The 16,790-nt window shown below is 44.5% G+C and overlaps 1 protein-coding gene across 8 annotated transcripts in view; it reads right to left on the bottom strand.

Moving 5' to 3' along the window:
* Window positions 1-13,672: 13,672 nt before the first annotated feature.
* Window positions 13,673-16,790, bottom strand: part of LOC106595545 (receptor-type tyrosine-protein phosphatase mu) — a 633,856-nt gene continuing 630,738 nt past the window's right edge. For all 8 annotated transcript variants that reach the window (XM_045694494.1, XM_045694495.1, XM_045694496.1 and 5 more), the window contains one exon: window positions 13,673-16,752. In XM_045694494.1, coding sequence (XP_045550450.1) covers window positions 16,699-16,752 — 54 coding nt within the window. In that variant the 3' untranslated portion in view covers window positions 13,673-16,698. The remainder of the gene's footprint in view (window positions 16,753-16,790) is intronic.

Raw genomic sequence — 16,790 nt, 5'->3', positions numbered from 1 at the left:
ATAGGCGAGATGGTGCGCACCTCAGCGTAACATGACGCCCTCCACCTCGTACGCACCTCCCTGTAGTCACGGGTAGCTGGCTTACGGCTCTTCCCTGGCCTGGCCAAACTACCCGTGTGCCCCCCCCAAAAAAATCTTGGGGCTGCCTCTCGGGTTTCCTAGCCAACCGTGTTCCAGCGTAACTTTCCCGATGGTTCCTCTGTCCAGCTGCCTCCACTCTCCTGAGTGCCTCCACCTGTTCCCATGGGAGGCGATCCCTTCCGGCCAGGATCTCTTCCCAGGTGTAGGCTCCCTTGCCGTCCAGGACGTCCTCCCATGTCCATTGTTCCCTTTTTCTCTCCTGTGGCTTCCTCCTCTTCTGCTGCTTGGTCCTTTGGTGGTGGGTAGTTCTGTAACGGCTGTCTTCTGTGGAAATGGACCAAGGTGCAGCAGGTATGTGAATACTCATCTTTAATAAAAATAAAGGAGTAGAGCATCCACTTAACAATACAAACAAAATATAAGACAGGAACAGTTTTGCAGGCACACAACACGCAGTGCAAAAACAACTACCCACAAAACCAAGTGACAAACATACTCCTACATATATGACTCCCAATCAGGAACAACGATCCCCAGCTGTTCCTGATCAGGAGTCACAAGACCAACACAGAACAATCACACACACAAGACTGCCACGTCCTGACCCCAAAACTACAACAACAGCTCCATCTGCTGGTCAGGACGTGACACTATGGCTTATTTATTGCCTTACATCCCTAATCTTCTACATTTGCACACGTTGTACATAGATCTTTCTATTGTGTTATTAACTGTACGTTTGTTTATGTGTAACTCTGTGTTGTTGTTTTTTGTTTTTTGCTTTATCTTGTCCAGGTCACAGATGTAAATGAGAACTTGTTCTCAACTGGCCTACCTGGTTAAATAAAGGTGAAATAATAATACAAAAAAATGTTTTATTAATGTATGGGGATTCTAGTGGTGGGATATAGATAGGATGGAGAAGCTGTCTTCATTATAGTATGGGGATTCTAGTGGGGGGATATAGGTAGTGTCATGACTGTCCTGATCAGGTCAGGGTACAGGAGACCACCACCCTACAGATTATCTCCCAAAACCCCAACAGAGGAGGAGAGATCTAGGGGTCTGAAGATGTGGGGGTTTTATGACCCCTCACGCCATAATAAACCTTAGGCCACAGAGAAATTCCTTTGTCCTCACAATGGAATTCTGGCCTCAGAACATTAAACATGCAATAAAGGGACTTTGGAACAATGGTTTCCGTCAGCCACAACGGTGGTCATGACGAGAGGTGGAATATGAAAATGTATGTAACTTTTGAATTGTTATTAAAGGTTAAGAGATGACGTTATTATGAAAACATTGTACCTTTAAGAGTTTTCCCAGTATATGCCTGATGTTTATACATTGTACGTTGTGTGGAAAATATCCAAATCAAAGAGAATGTTTTGGTAAAGATGAGATGTGAAGGTAGTGTCTAAAATAGGATTTTAGTCAAATCTAGGCCTTGCCCCTTAACTTGGTCCGCCCAGAGAATTGCCCTAAAGGCGGTTACGCCCACTTCTGACCCGAGACTATAAGACAGGAGAGTGAAGAATTAACATAGGAGACTAATTGACCCCAAGCTGCAGCGAAGGTCTAACAAAGTCAACGAACCCCAAAACGAAACACAAGGTTGAAGACAAAGAAATCTTTTTCTACACGAGCTACGGACGAGTAGCTGTGTCTAAGCGGGTGAATTCAAGCCGACTGTCTGCCTGCCAGCCACACGGGACCTGTTATACTATCAGCTTTACCCAGCATCTAACCAGCTAGTCTGTCTGTCTGTCTGTCTGTCTGTCTGTCTGTCTGTCTGTCTGTCTGTCTGTCTGTCTGTCTGTCTGTCTGTCTGTCTGTCTGTCTGTCTGTCTGTCTGTCTGTCTGTCTGTCTGTCTGTTATACTATTAGTCTGTCTGTCTCTGTCTGTCTGTCTGTCTGTCTGTCTGTCTGTCTGTCTGTCTGTCTGTCTGTCTGTCTGTCTGTCTGTCTGTCTGTCTCTCTGTCTGTCTGTCTGTCTGTCTGTTATACTATTAGTCTGTCTGTCTGTCTGTCTGTCTGTCTGTCTGTCTGTCTGTCTGTCTGTCTGTCTGTCTGTCTGTCTGTCTGTCTGTCTGTTATACTATTAGCATGTCTGTCTGTCTGTCTGTCTGTCTGTCTGTCTGTCTGTCTGTCTGTCTGTCTGTCTGTCTGTCTGTTATACTATTAGCTTTACCCAGCATCTAACCAGCTAGTCTGTCTGTCTGTCTGTCTGTCTGTCTGTCTGTCTGTCTGTCTGTCTGTCTGTCTGTCTGTCTGTCTGTCTGTCGGTCTGTCTGTCTGTCTCTCTGTCTGTCTGTCTGTTATACTATTAGTCTGTCTCCGTCTGTCTGTCTGTCTGTCTGTCTGTCTGTCTGTCTGTCTGTCTGTCTGTCTGTCTGTCTGTCTGTCTGTCTGTCTGTCTGTCTGTCTGTCTGTCTGTCTGTTATACTATTAGCTTTACCCAGCATCTAACCAGCTAGTCTGTCTGTCTGTCTGTCTGTCTGTCTGTCTGTCTGTCTGTCTGTCTGTCTGTCTGTCTGTCTGTCTGTCTGTCTGTCTGTCTGTCTGTCTGTCTGTCTGTCTGTCTGTCTGTATGTATGTATGTATGTATGTATGTATGTCTGTCTGTTATACTATTAGCCTGTCTGTCTGTCTGTCTGTCTGTCTGTCTGTCTGTCTGTCTGTCTGTCTGTCTGTCTGTCTGTCTGTCTGTCTGTCTGTTATACTATTAGTTTTACCCAGCCTCTAACCAGCTAGTCTGTCTGCCTGTCTGTCTGTCTGTTAAACTATTAGCTTTACCCAGCCTCTAAACAGCTAGTCTGTTCTGCCCTAGGACCAGCATGCTTAGGGGACTCTTCTCCAGGTTCTCTGTAGGTGATGGCTTTGTTATGGAAGGTTTGGATCCAGAGGCGGCGCTCCTGGTGGCTGGAGACTTTAAATCAGTTTTAGTCAAATTTCTATCAGCATGTTAAATATGCAACCAGAGGGGAAAAAATTCCAGACCACGAAGACAAAACACACGTCTGACTGCTACGTCATCTTGGATAATTTTTACCAGCATGTCACATGTGCAATCAGAAAAAAATGACCTCTTCTCCACACACAGAGACGCGTACAAAGCTCTCCCTCGCCCTCCATTTGGCAAATCTGACCATAATTATATCCTCCTGATTCCTGCTTACAAGCAAAAATTAAAACAGGAAGTACCAGTGACTCGGTCTATAAAAAAGTGGTCAGATGAAGCAGATGCTAAACTACAGGACTGTTTTGCTATCACAGACTGGAAAATGTTCCGGGATTCTTCAGATAGCATTGAGGAGTACACCACATCAGTCACTGGCTTCATCAATAAGTGCATCGATAACGTCGTCCCCACTGTGACTGTACGTACATACCCCAACCAGAAGCCATGGATTACAGGCAGCATCCGCACTGAGCTAAATGCTAGAGCTGCTGCTTTCAAGGAGCGGGACTCTACCCAGCTTATAAGAAATCCCGCTATGCCCTCCGACGAACCATCAAATAGACAAAGCATCAATACAGGACTAAGATCGAATCGTACTACACCGGCTCTGATGCTCGTCGATGTGGCAGGGCTTGAAAACTATTACAGACTACAAAGGGAAGAAGAGCCGAGAGCTGCCCAGTGACACAAACCTACCAGACGAGCTAAACTACTTATATGCTCGCTTCGAGGCAAATAACACTGAAACATGCATGAGAGCACCAGCAGGTCCGGAAGACTGTGTGATCATGCTCTCCGCAGTTGATGTGAGTAAGACCTTTAAACAGGTCAACATTCACAAGGCCGCAGGGCCAGACAGATTACCAGGACGTGTACTGCGAGCATCCACTGACAAGTGTCTTCACTGACATTTTCAACCTCTCCCTGTCCGAGTCTGTAATAACAACATGTTTTAAGCAGACCACCATAGTGCCTAGGCACAAGACCACTAAGGTAACCTGCCAAAATGACTACCACCCCGTAGCACTCGCGTCCGTAGACATGAAGTGCTTTGAAAGGCTGGTCATGGGTCATATCAACACCATTATCCCAGCAACCCTAGACCCACTGAACATCTAATCAAATGGCTACCCTGACTATTTACATTGCCCCCCCCCTTTTACACCGCTGCTACTCTCTGTTATTATCTATGCATATGGGGGGTATTTTCTTAAAACTGCATTGTTGGTTAAAGGCTTGAAAGTCAGCATTTAAAGGCTTGTAAGTCAGCCCACATGTTGTATTCGACACATGTGACACAAATAATTGATTTGAGTTTATTTGAAATAACATTCTAGTTTGCTCTATTTTTTTGTTAATTACTTGACACATTGGAAATAATTATCTTTTTGTTTTCTCATGATTTGTTTGGGTCTAATTGTGTTCCTGTCCTGGGGCTCTGTGGGGTGTGTTTGTGTTTGTGAACAGAGCTCCAGGACCAGCTTGCTTAAGGGACTCTTCTCCAGGTTCATCTCTCTGTAGGTGATGGCTTTGTTGACTGTACGTTTGTTTATGTCTAACTCTGTGTTGTTGTTTGTGTCACACTGCTTTGCTTTATCTTGACCAGGTCGCAGTTGTAAATGAGAACTTATTCTCAACTGGCCTACCTGGTTAAATAAAGGACTTGTTCTCAACTGGCCTACCTGGTTAAATAAAGGTGAAATAAATATGTTTGGGAATTACTGCCTTTTAAGTGGTTGCAGAATTGAACGGCTCTTTTCTGTATTTTGATAATTAGCGGGTATCGACCTAATTCTGCTCTGCATGCATTATTTGGTGTTTTACGTCGTACACGGAGGATGTTTTTTTGCAGAATTCTGCAGGCAGAGTCTCAATTTGGTGTATGTCCCATTTTGTGAATTATTCCATCTCTGCACCCACCTGCCAACGCTCGCTGACAGAAGCGTTCTGTGGGGCTGCTATGGCAACAGAACCTTTGCTGCTACCGCATCGACCTGTGGTCGTTAGTGACCCAGAAGTCTTTGTTTTTTTAATTAGATTGACTTTGATGACATGACCTGTTGGCTGTTTCCCATAGACAATGGTGAAGAGAGGTAGTGAACCATAGAGTAGAGAGGTAGTGAACCATAGCGTAGAGAGGTAGTGAACCATAGGGTAGAGAGGTAGTGAACCATAGGGTAGAGAGGTAGTGAACCATAGAGTAGAGAGGTAGTGAACCATAGGGTAGAGAGGTAGTGAACCATAGGGTAGAGAGGTAGGGAACCATAGAGTAGAGAGGTAGTGAACCATAGGGTAGAGAGGTAGTGAACCATAGGGTAGAGAGGTAGTGAACCATAGGGTAGAGAGGTAGTGAACCATAGGGTAGAGAGGTAGTGAACCATAGGGTAGAGAGGTAGTGAACCATAGGGTAGAGAGGTAGTGAACCATAGGGTAGAGAGATAGTGAACCATAGGGTAGAGAGGTAGTGAACCATAGGGTAGAGAGGTAGTGAACCATAGGGTAGAGAGGTAGTGAACCATAGGGTAGAGAGGTAGTGAACCATAGAGTAGAGAGGTAGTGAACCATAGAGTAGAGAGGTAGGGAACCATAGAGAAGAGGGGGCCATTTGGGACCTACCCATTGGTTAGTTTCTATTTCAATGAGGTTTGAAGCCTCAGAGGATTGCAATACCGTCTTCTACTTATCTCAATCGGTCGCTCGTTGACTCACTCACTGCTAGCCCATACAGCCAGCTAGCCCATACAGCCAGCTAGCCCATACAGCCATACAGCCAGCTAGCCCATACAGCCAGCTAGCCCATACTGCCAGCTAGCCCATACTGCCAGCTAGCCCATACAGCCAGCTAGCCCATACTGCCAGCTAGCCCATACAGCCAGCTAGCCCATACTGCCAGCTAGCCCATACAGCCAGCTAGCCCATACTGCCAGCTAGCCCATACAGCCAGCTAGCCCATACTGCCAGCTAGCCCATACAGCCAGCAAGCCCCCCCCCCTCCCCAGAACCGCTAGTGTTGACAGCTATTGTATTGGCCCGTCCAGTAAAACTGACTAGTACTCTGACAGTCTACTAAAGCTTGTTCTAACCTCTGAGACAATACACATTACATTCTGGATGACTCCTCAACACACACACCTGTCTGTCTGTCTGTCTGTCTGTCTGTCTGTCTGTCTGTCTGTCTGTCTGTCTGCCTGCCTGCCTGCCTGCCTGTCTGTCTGATGAGAAGAGAGCTGAGTTATCGATTAACCACTGATTAACTGATGAGAGAACTCTACAGGGCTACTTGATCATAGGCTTCAGCAAACACACAGACATGCTCCAGAACAGTGGTGGGGAAAGTACCCAATAGTCATACTTGTTTAGTGAGTCCTCCAGATCAGAGGCAGTAGGGATGACCAGGGATGTTCTCTGTTTAGTGAGTCCTCCAGATCAGAGGCAGTAGGGATGACCAGGGATGTTCTCTGTTTAGTGAGTCCTCCAGATCAGAGGCAGTAGGGATGACCAGGGATGTTCTCTGTTTAGTGAGTCCACCAGATCAGAGGCAGGGGATGACCAGGGATGTTCTCTGTTTAGTGAGTCCTTCAGATCAGAGGCAGTAAGGATGACCAGGGATGTTCTCTGTTTAGTGAGTCACCAGATTAGAGGCAGTAGGGATGACCAGGGATGTTCTGTTTAGTGAGTCCTTCAGATCAGAGGCAGTAGGGATGACCAGGGATGTTCTCTGTTTAGTGAGTCCTCCAGATCAGAGGCAGTAGGGATGACCAGGGATATGCTCTTGATAAGTGTTTGAATTGGACCATTTTCCTGTCCTGTTAAGCATTCAAAATGTAACGAGTACTTTTGGGTGTCAGGGAAAATGTATTGAGTAAAAAGTACAATATTTTCCTTAGGAATGTAGTGAAGTAAAAGTAAAAGTTGTCAAAAATAGAAATAGTAAAGTACAGATACCCCCAAAAAACTACTTAAAAGTAGTACTTTAAAGTATTTTTTACTTAAGTACAGAATTACTTGAGCGACAAATAAACAAGAATTGTAGTTTTTTGTTTTTACACCAACATTGCAATGCTGACTTAATGTGGTAATGTGCCGTAGTTGAATGGGATGCTCTTGAAATCAGTCCTTAAAAAAATATATATATATTATATTTTATTATATTATATTTTATTATATTATATTTTGGTAAAATCAATCAGCGATCTATTATGAAACTGGACATTTATTTATTTATTGTTCTTACAAAACAGATGAGGCCTTATTCCAGACAGAGCGTTGTCAAAACGTCACTGTTTCAGCTGAACCAATAAGTACTGTAGCACAGTAACACTGAAGCACTTCTCAGATAGCAAACAGGGGATGTTATCGAGACAATTTCCTCCTGTCGGAAACCACTGAGATTTACAAGCAGGGAGTTTATTTGTGGAGAGACAGAGAGACAAAGAGAGAGCTAGAGAGAGGGGGGGTGAGAGAGAGAGAGTGGGTGGGAGGGAGGGAGGAGGGGGAGAGAGAGAGCAGAGAGAGAGAGAGAGAGATGGGGGTTAATAAATGAGAATACAAGTTGTCCCGTGAGGGAAGCTACAGTAAACAGCTACATATAACCTCTGACCTTTTGTGGACCTCAGGTCAAACACACGCACACAAACGCATGTACGCAAACGCACAGTGCAGATATAAAACAACGAGAGTGAACAGTTAGTTTTACATCTCTCATGTGGAATACGCTCAACAGAGGAATTACAGGAATACTGTTTCCTTATCTACAGTGACATCTAGTGGACAGACACTGCTATTACACTACGGACTCTACAGTGACATCTAGTGGACAGACACTGCTATTACACTACGGACTCTACAGTGACATCTAGTGAACAGACACTGCTATTACATTACGGGCTCTACAGTGACATCTAGTGGACAGACACTGCTATTACACTACGGACTCTACAGTGTTATCTAGTGGACAGACACTGCTATCACACTACGGACCAAGGAATAGTCGATCACAAAGAATTCAATATGATTGATAGCAGCGTTCTCAGTCCCTGCTGGCTGACATGATATCAGGACACTAACAACCTGTCTGTCCGTCTGCTGTCCACTGAGCCTGAGGTTTGTTGGATAGAGTTACACAAACCGCTGCTATGCGTGTGTTTAGGTGCCCAGTATGTATGTGTTTCTGGATATAGGCCCCCAAACAGCTCAACCCAAGCACAGCCTCAACACCTCCTCTCATTCCACACAGGCTCAACACCTCATCTCCCTTCACACAGCCTCAACACCTCATCTCATTCCACACAGCCTCAACACCTCCTCTCCCTCCACACAGCCTCAACACCTCCTCTCATTCCACACAGCCTCAACACCTCATCTCCCTTCACACAGCCTCAACACTTCTTCTCATTCCACACAGCCTCAACACCTCCTCTCCCTCCACACAGCCTCAACACCTCATCTCATTCCACACAGCCTCAACACCTCATCTCCCTTCACACAGTCTCAACACCTCTTCTCATTCCACACAGGCTCAACAGCTCAACACCTCATCTCCCTTCACACAGTCTCAACACCTCATCTCCCTCCACACAGCCTCAACACCTCCTCTCCCTCCACACAGTCTCAAATCCTCATCTCATTCCACACAGACTCAAAACCTCCTCTCATTCCACACAGCCTCAAAACCTCCTCTCATTCCACACAGCCTCAAAACCTCCTCTCATTCCACACAGCCTCAAAACCTCATCTCCTTCCACACAGCCTCAACACCTCCTCTCCCTCCACACAGCCTCAACACCTCCTCTCCTTCCACACAGCCTCAACAGCTCATCTCATTCCACACAGCCTCAAATCCTCCTCTCATTCCACACAGCCTCAACACCTCATCTCATTCCACACAGCCTCAACACCTCCTCTCATTCCACACAGCCTCAAAACCTAATCTCCTTCCACACAGGCTCAACACCTCATCTCATTCCACACAGCCTCAAATCTCCTCTCATTCCACACAGACTCAACACCTCATCTCATTCCACACAGGCTCAAATCCTCCTCTCATTCCACACAGCCTCAACACCTCCTCTCATTCCACACAGGCTCAACACCTCATCTCATTCCACACAGCCTCAACACCTCCTCTCATTCCACACAGCCTCAAAACCTCATCTCCTTCCACACAGCCTCAACACCTCATCTCATTCCACACAGCCTCAAATTCTCCTCTCATTCCACACAGCATCAACACCTCCTCTCCCTGTCTAAATACAGACTCCAAATCACTGTCCACTTTAATAAATGGAACACTAGTCACTTTAATAATGTTAACATATCTTACATTACTATCACATGTATATACTGTATTCTATCCTACTGTATCTGTCTATGTATTACTCATCTCATATGTATATACTGTATTCTATTCTATCTTAGTCTATGTATTACTCATCTCATATGTATATACTGTATTCTATTCTACTCTATCTTAGTCTATGTATTACTCATATCACATGTATATACTGTATTCTATTCTACTCTATCTTAGTCTATGTATTACTCATCTCATATGTATATACTGTATCTTAGTCTATGTATTACTCATCTCATATGTATATACTGTATTCTATTCTACTGTATCTTAGTCTATGTATTACTCATCTCATATGTATATACTGTATTCTATACTACTGTATCTTAGTCTATGTATTACTCATCTCATATGTATATACTGTATTCTATTCTACTGTATCTTAGTCTATGTATTACTCATCTTATATGTATATACTGTATTCTATTCTATTCTACTGTATCTTAGTCTATGTATTACTCATCTCATATGTATATACTGTATTCTATACTACTGTATCTTAGTCTATGTATTACTCATCTCATATGTATATACTGTATTCTATTCTACTGTATCTTAGTCTATGTATTACTCATCTCATGTGTATATACTGTATTCTATACTACTGTATCTTAGTCTATATATTACTCATCTCATATGTATATACTGTATTTTTTACCATCTATTGCACCTTGTCTATGGCGCTCGGTCATTGCTCCTCCATATATTTATATATGTATATATTCTTATTCCATCCCTTTATTAGATGTGTGTGTATTAGGTAGTTAGTTGGGGAATTGTTAGATTATTTGTTAGACATTACTGCCCTGTCGGAACTAGAAACACTCACAATAACTTCTGTTAACCCTGTGCATGTGACCAATAACATTTGATTTGATTTCATCCTACTCTCTCTCTCTCCCCCCTCTCCCCCTCTTCCAACCTCTCTCTCTCCCCCCTCTCCCTCTCTTCCAATCTCTCTTTCTCCCCCTCTCCCAAACTCTCTCTCCCCCCTCCCTCTCTTCCAACCTCTCTCTCTCCCCCCTCTCCCTCTCTTCCAACCTCTCTCTCTCCCCCCTCTCCCTCTCTTCCAACTTCTCTCTCTCCCCCCTCTCCCCCTCTTCCAACCTCTCTCTCTCCCCCCTCTCCCTCTCTTCCAACCTCTCTCTCTCCCTTTCTCCCCCTCTTCCAACCTCTCTCTCTCCCCCCTCTCCCTCTCTTCCAACCTCTCTCTCTCCCCCTCTCCCCCTCTTCCAACCTCTCTCTCTCCCCCTCTCCCCCTCTTCCAACCTCTCTCTCTCCCCCCTCTCCCTCTCTTCCAATCTCTCTTTCTCTTTCTCTCCCTCTCCCAAACTCTCTCTCTCCCCTCTCCCTCTTCCAACCTCTCTCACCCCTCTCCCAACCTCTCTCTCTCCCCTCTCCCCCCTCTCTCTCCCACATCTCTCCCTCTCCCCCTCCCCAACCTCTCTCTTCCCCTGTCTCTCTCCCTCACCTCTCTCTCTCTTCCCCTCCCCCCTCTCCCGACCTCTCTCTCTCTCTCCCCCCTCTCCCTCTCCCCCCACCTATCTCTCTTCCCCTGTCGCTCTCCCTCACCTCTCTCTCTCTTCCCCTCCCCTCCCCCCCTCTCCCGACCTCTCTCTCTCCCCCCCTCTCCCTCTCCCCCCACCTATCTCTCTCCCCTCTCACTCTCTCTACCCTTCCATTCAGTCCTCTCTGTCCATGTGTGAAATATGAAAGCATCCCCAGCACGCCACCCCCTTCCTCCCTCCCTCTCTACCCCTCCTCTCTCTTCCTCCCTCCCTCTCTACCCCCTCCTCTGTCTTCCTCCCTCCCTCCCTCCCTCCCTCCCTCCCTCCCTCCCTCCCTCCCTCCCTCCCTCCCTCCTCCCTCCCTCCCTCTCTCCCCTCCTCTCTCTTCCTCCCTCCCTCTCTACCCCTCCTCTCTCTTCCTCTCTCCCTCTCCTCTCTCTACCCCTCCTCTCTCTTCCTCCCTCCCTCTCTACCCCTCCTCTCTCTTCCTCCCCCCCTCTCTACCCCTCCTCTCTCTTCCTCCCTCCCTCTCTACCCCTCCTCTCTCTTCCTCCCTCCCTCTCTACCCCTCCTCTCTCTTCCCCTCTCCCTCTCTACCCCTCCTGTCTTCCTCCCTCCCTCCCTCCCTCTCTCTACCCCTCCTCCCTCTCCCCCAAACACCCTCCCTCCCTCCCTCTCTCTTCCCTCCCTCTCTCTTCCCTCCTCCCTCCCTCTCTCCCTCCCTCTCTACCCCTCCTCTCTTCCTCCCTCCCTCTCTACCCCTCCTCTCTCTTCCTCCCTCCCTCTCTACCCCTCCTCTCTCTTCCTCCCTCCCTCTCTACCCCTCCTGTCTTCCTCCCTCCCTCTCTCTACCCCTCTTCCCTCTCCCCCCACTTCTCTATCTCCCTCCCTCCCAAACACCCTCCCTCCCTCCCTCTCTCTTCCCTCCCTCCCTCTCTCTTCCCTCCTCCCCTCCCTCCCTCCCTCCCTCCCCCCCTCTCTACCCCTCCTCTCTCTTCCTCCCTCCCTCTCTACCCCTCCTCTCTCTTCCTCCCTCCCTCTCTACCCCTCCTCTCTCTTCCTCCCTCCCTCTCTACCCCTCCTCTCTCTTCCTCCCTCCCTCCCTCCCTCTCTCTACCCCTCCTCCCTCTCCCCCCCACTTCTCTATCTCCCTCCCTCCCTCCCTCCCAAACACCCTCCCTCCCTCCCTCTCTCTTCCCTCCCTCCCTCTCTCTTCCCTCCCTCCCTCCCTCCCTCCCTCCCTCCATGTGAAACATGACAACATCCCTTCTACCGTCTCAGTCCCAGTCTGCGGTGCGGACCAGCTGGAGACCTCTGGGAAGAAGATAGATGAGATGAAGAGCATGTTCCAAAGGGCACCCTATTCCCTACATAGTGCACTACTTTAGACTAGAGCCCTTTGGGACACTATTCCCTATGTAGTGCACTACTTTAGACCAGAGCCCTGTGGGACCCTATTCCCTATATAGTGCACTACTTTAGACCAGAGCCCTATGGCACCCTATTCCCTATATAGTGCACTACTTTTGATCAGAGCCCTATGGGGCCTTATTCCCTACATAGTGCACTACTTTTGACCAGAGCCCTATGGGGCCTTATTCCCTATATAGTGCACTACTTTTGATCAGAGCCCTATGGGGCCCTATGAGCCCTGGTCAGAAGTAGTGCACTATATATAGGGAATAGGGTTCCATAGGGCTCTGGTCTAAAGTAGTGCACTACATAGGGAATAGGGTTCCATAGGGCTCTGGTCTAAAGTAGTGCACTATATAGGGAACAGGGTTCCATAGGGCCCTGGTCGAAAGTAGTGCACTATGTAGGGAACAGGGTTCCATAGGGCTCTGGTCTAAAGTAGTGCACTACATAGGGAATAGGGTTACGTTTGGAATCCAGGTGAAAACTCCTGCTATGGTTCCATCGTGTACCAAGGACTCATGTAGTATCCTGTCCCTTGTCCAACACACCTTCTCAGAGGCTCTGAGGCAAAATGCTGAGGGACAAAACTGGAGACGACAACACGAGGCAAGCTAGCTAAATGAATAAAGAGAGGAAGTGAAGCTATCAGGATGGGAGGATGAGAATGAACGTAATGACTGGAAGTGGGTTGCGTTGACCTGGATAACGTAAAGCCAAAAGGAGTCTTACTCAACGTCAGTCCTGTGGAGGAGAACCATAGATGGTACTTTTTATTTGTTCCAGCCCAGCACTAACACAAAACATACACCTGGTTCAACTAACCAACAGACTGAAGATTAGTTGAGCCAGAACAAAAAAAATGCATGACGAAATGTTTGTTCATTTCAATCATTTGATTATCAATACATTTTAGTTGAAGATAGAACTGACTAGGTATCCCCCCTTTCCTGCAGCTTTCTTAAAGTACAAGACACTTCTCTGATAGGGCTGCTATCCTGAATCTCCCCACTAGAGGTCCCTATAACATCATGTTTTACTTTAACCTTTATTTAACTCGGCAAGTCAATTAAGAACAAATTCTTATTTTCAATGACAGCCTAGGAACAGTGGGTTAATTGCCTTGTTCAAGGGGCAGAACGACAGATTTGTACCTTGTCAGCTCGGGGATTTGAACTTGCAACCTTTCGGTTACTAGTCCAACGCTCTAACCACTAGGATTACCTGCCGACCCTACACTCTAACCACTAGGCTACGCTGGCGCCCCTTGACAGTAGTAACAGTAAAATCAACAGATCAGAGATTATTTACATTTCATATCCTCATCGAACTGAAAAAAAACAACACCTCCATCAATCATTTTTTTGATACTGTAGATACATTTATATGTTTTTACAGTGTAATTTATCCATCGTACAATAATGACAACAAAAAACAAAAAAACATAATCAAATCAATAAACCCATTAAAAGATGATTGTCACTTTTAAAACTGTCATTCACCATTATTACATAAAGACTGCAAATAAATAATGTACAGAGATATTTACAATATGCACAACAAAATGGAAGTGCAAAAAGTTTTTGGGGGATCCATGGAAACAGGAAGGATAGAACGGAAGCTTAATACAGATACATTGTTCCCATAGAAATAGAATCATGGCTGCCGGTCCACCTCTTAGACCCCATTGAACTTGAATGGCACCTCCGTTCTAGTCATCCTATTTCTATAATTGTACCGAATACCTTCCTCTTCTGATGCTTTAAATCAACAACCAATAATAATAATTAATAATAATACCATTACTTGTATATAATTCATATTTTACAGGACATTTAGTAACATTTAGGCATTTTTTTAAAACTTCCTATGTAAATGATCTCTATAATGTTATTTAAACTTGTAGTAAAACATGATTCGGACGGAGAGAGAGAGAGATAAAAATGAACACGTTACGTACAGTATAGAACGGCATTCCACCAGAAACTGGAAAGTTTTTTTGATCTTGTTGTTGTTGTCATCCGATGAAAATAGAAGAACAAAATCACAGAACCACAAGCAAGAGAGAGAGAGAGAGCGAGAGAGGCACCCTGTCCCAAACTGACCCCTGACCCTTAGACACTTCTCTTCTAGCCTGTAGTCACAGTGTTGATCTGAGAACAATGAGGAGGTTTAAGCTGCATAGCGAAAGGTGGAGCTACAGTATCATCTCAAATCTACACTCAGAATGTTATTCAGGGATTCTTGAAATTCAGGACAATCTTTTTTTATTTACAGTTTTTTTTATTTAACTAGGCAAGTCAGTTAAGAATTCATTGTTATTTACAATGATGGCCTACCCCGGACAAACCTGGACGATGCTGGTGCCAATTGTGTGATTCAGCCTGGATTCGAACCAGGGACTGTCGTAGTGTTACCTCTTGCACTGAGATGCAGTGCCTTAGACCACAGCGCCAGTCGGGAGCAGGGAAACAAAAAAAATATATAATTGAAAGAAATGGAATTAGTTTAATTATTTAAATTGAAAAAATGACATTTAGGAGAAAAATATTTTTTCACGGTAATTTTCCTAAATATTTGCAATATTATTAATTTCCATGTCGGCTCTGTGAAATGTCCTTGTCTGGAGCAAAGGACCACAATTTCAAACTCCCCCCAAAAGTGTTTAAAAATCTAAAAACAAACAATAATGGATATTAACTGAAATCGGATATCATGTATTTTCTTGCAATAGCCTTCTCTGACTTCAAGGAATATTTATCTAAAAAAATGTGACTCATAAAAGACGTGTTCGGAGTTTTGGTCAGCACTTGTCTAAAATCCTAAATTAATCAGGAACGAGAAGGGGCAGCTACATTAAACAAACATTATTAATCCCTCACAACCATAATAACCTGTCAACTCCATCTACCTTACAGATTAACATAGAATATGATTTTTGGTTCAAATATGTTACATTTAATTACGTTTTAGAGCCAAAAAAGCAAATGAGAGAAAAACAAAATTGCTACATAGTATATACCACTTGAATAAATTAGGAAAAAAATATGCAATTTGTCAACTCTGTACAACATCAACTCCGTCAGAAAATCTGAAAGATCTGATCATGTTTTTGATAGGAATTTTTCAAATAAATAATTGTACAAAAAATTGTATTGAACTTTTATTTTTTTTATAGACAAATAAGTGACCACCGTCAGTTGCTTGGCAACTCTGTCACTTATTGCTAACCCACTTACGATATATATAGTATATATATATACAGTATATATATTACAGTATATATTACAGTATATATATATATTATATTATATTTTATATTCTGAAACAATATGTTAATAATAGCCCTGCAAAATATGCTTAAACTATTGAACTGTTTGCTGAGCTAGAAAAACAAGATAAAGCTTACTTTATAAATCTTGTTTTATTTTCTTAATCTAGAAAAACATGCCAAAATGCTAATGAAATGAACCCTGGAGAATTATACAGTGGTATAAAACAAAACAAAAAAAGACATTGAGATCTGTATTACAAGCTAATGTTAGAATGAAACAATCAAGGCCATTAAACACTCGTTGGACAGTAAAAATAAAATGCCTTTTATGGTGTGTGAAGGAGTTGACATAAATCCAATTAGTTGCATTTTATGAAAAAAAGGTTATAATTAGGAGGTTGTTCCTTTACAAAGGTGTGATAGCTAATACTTTGGTTTATTAAAATATATATTTAAAATGTTGTTATTATGAAGAAAAAAATATTGGGAGTTGGGATTGTTCCGTCTTTCAAGAAACCCTGATTTACATGTACGAGGAATTTGACCTGGTGAAATGGTGTAGGGTGTAGGGGCTAGGGTGTAGTGGCTAGGGTGTAGGGGCTAGGGTGTAGGGTGTAGGGGTTGATTTTGAGTCAGGGCAAGGATTCCAGATAAGACGTTACACACTGCAGTGTAAAACATTGTGCTCTTGAATCCTTCCTGGTAGCAGATAAAGACAGATACTGGTGGAACTATATAGAGACCGAACACTTCCTGGTAGCAGATAAAGACAGATACTTGTGGAACTATATAGAGACTGAACACTTCCTGGTAGCAGATAAAGACAGATACTTGTGGAACTATATAGAGACTGAACACTTCCTGGTAGCAGATCAGATACTGGTGGAACTATATAGAGACTACAGTACACCTCACCTCTGTTACCTTCTCATCTAGCTGATCAAGCTAAGAAAGACAGAGCTGTGGGTGTGTTTGTGGAAGCGTGTTCGTCTTGCTCCAGTTGTTTGATCATGAAAAACACAGGTCGTTCTGTGCTGCAGTCTTGTCTATAAAGTCCCCCCTCCCCTCCGTGTCGTTCATAGTTCTGCGTCCAGGCTGAGACTGTTCTTTATCCACAGTTTAAGTACTCCAGAGCCACTTCATAGCAGAACTTGTACTGATCCTGTAGAACAGAAACAAACAAGGGGCTAGTATTATTCA

The sequence above is a fragment of the Salmo salar genome, chromosome ssa14 (assembly GCF_905237065.1).
Source record: "Salmo salar chromosome ssa14, Ssal_v3.1, whole genome shotgun sequence".
NCBI lineage: Eukaryota > Metazoa > Chordata > Actinopteri > Salmoniformes > Salmonidae > Salmo > Salmo salar.
The sequence above is the reverse complement of the archived record's forward strand: the minus strand, read 5'-3'. Positions and strand labels throughout refer to the sequence as shown.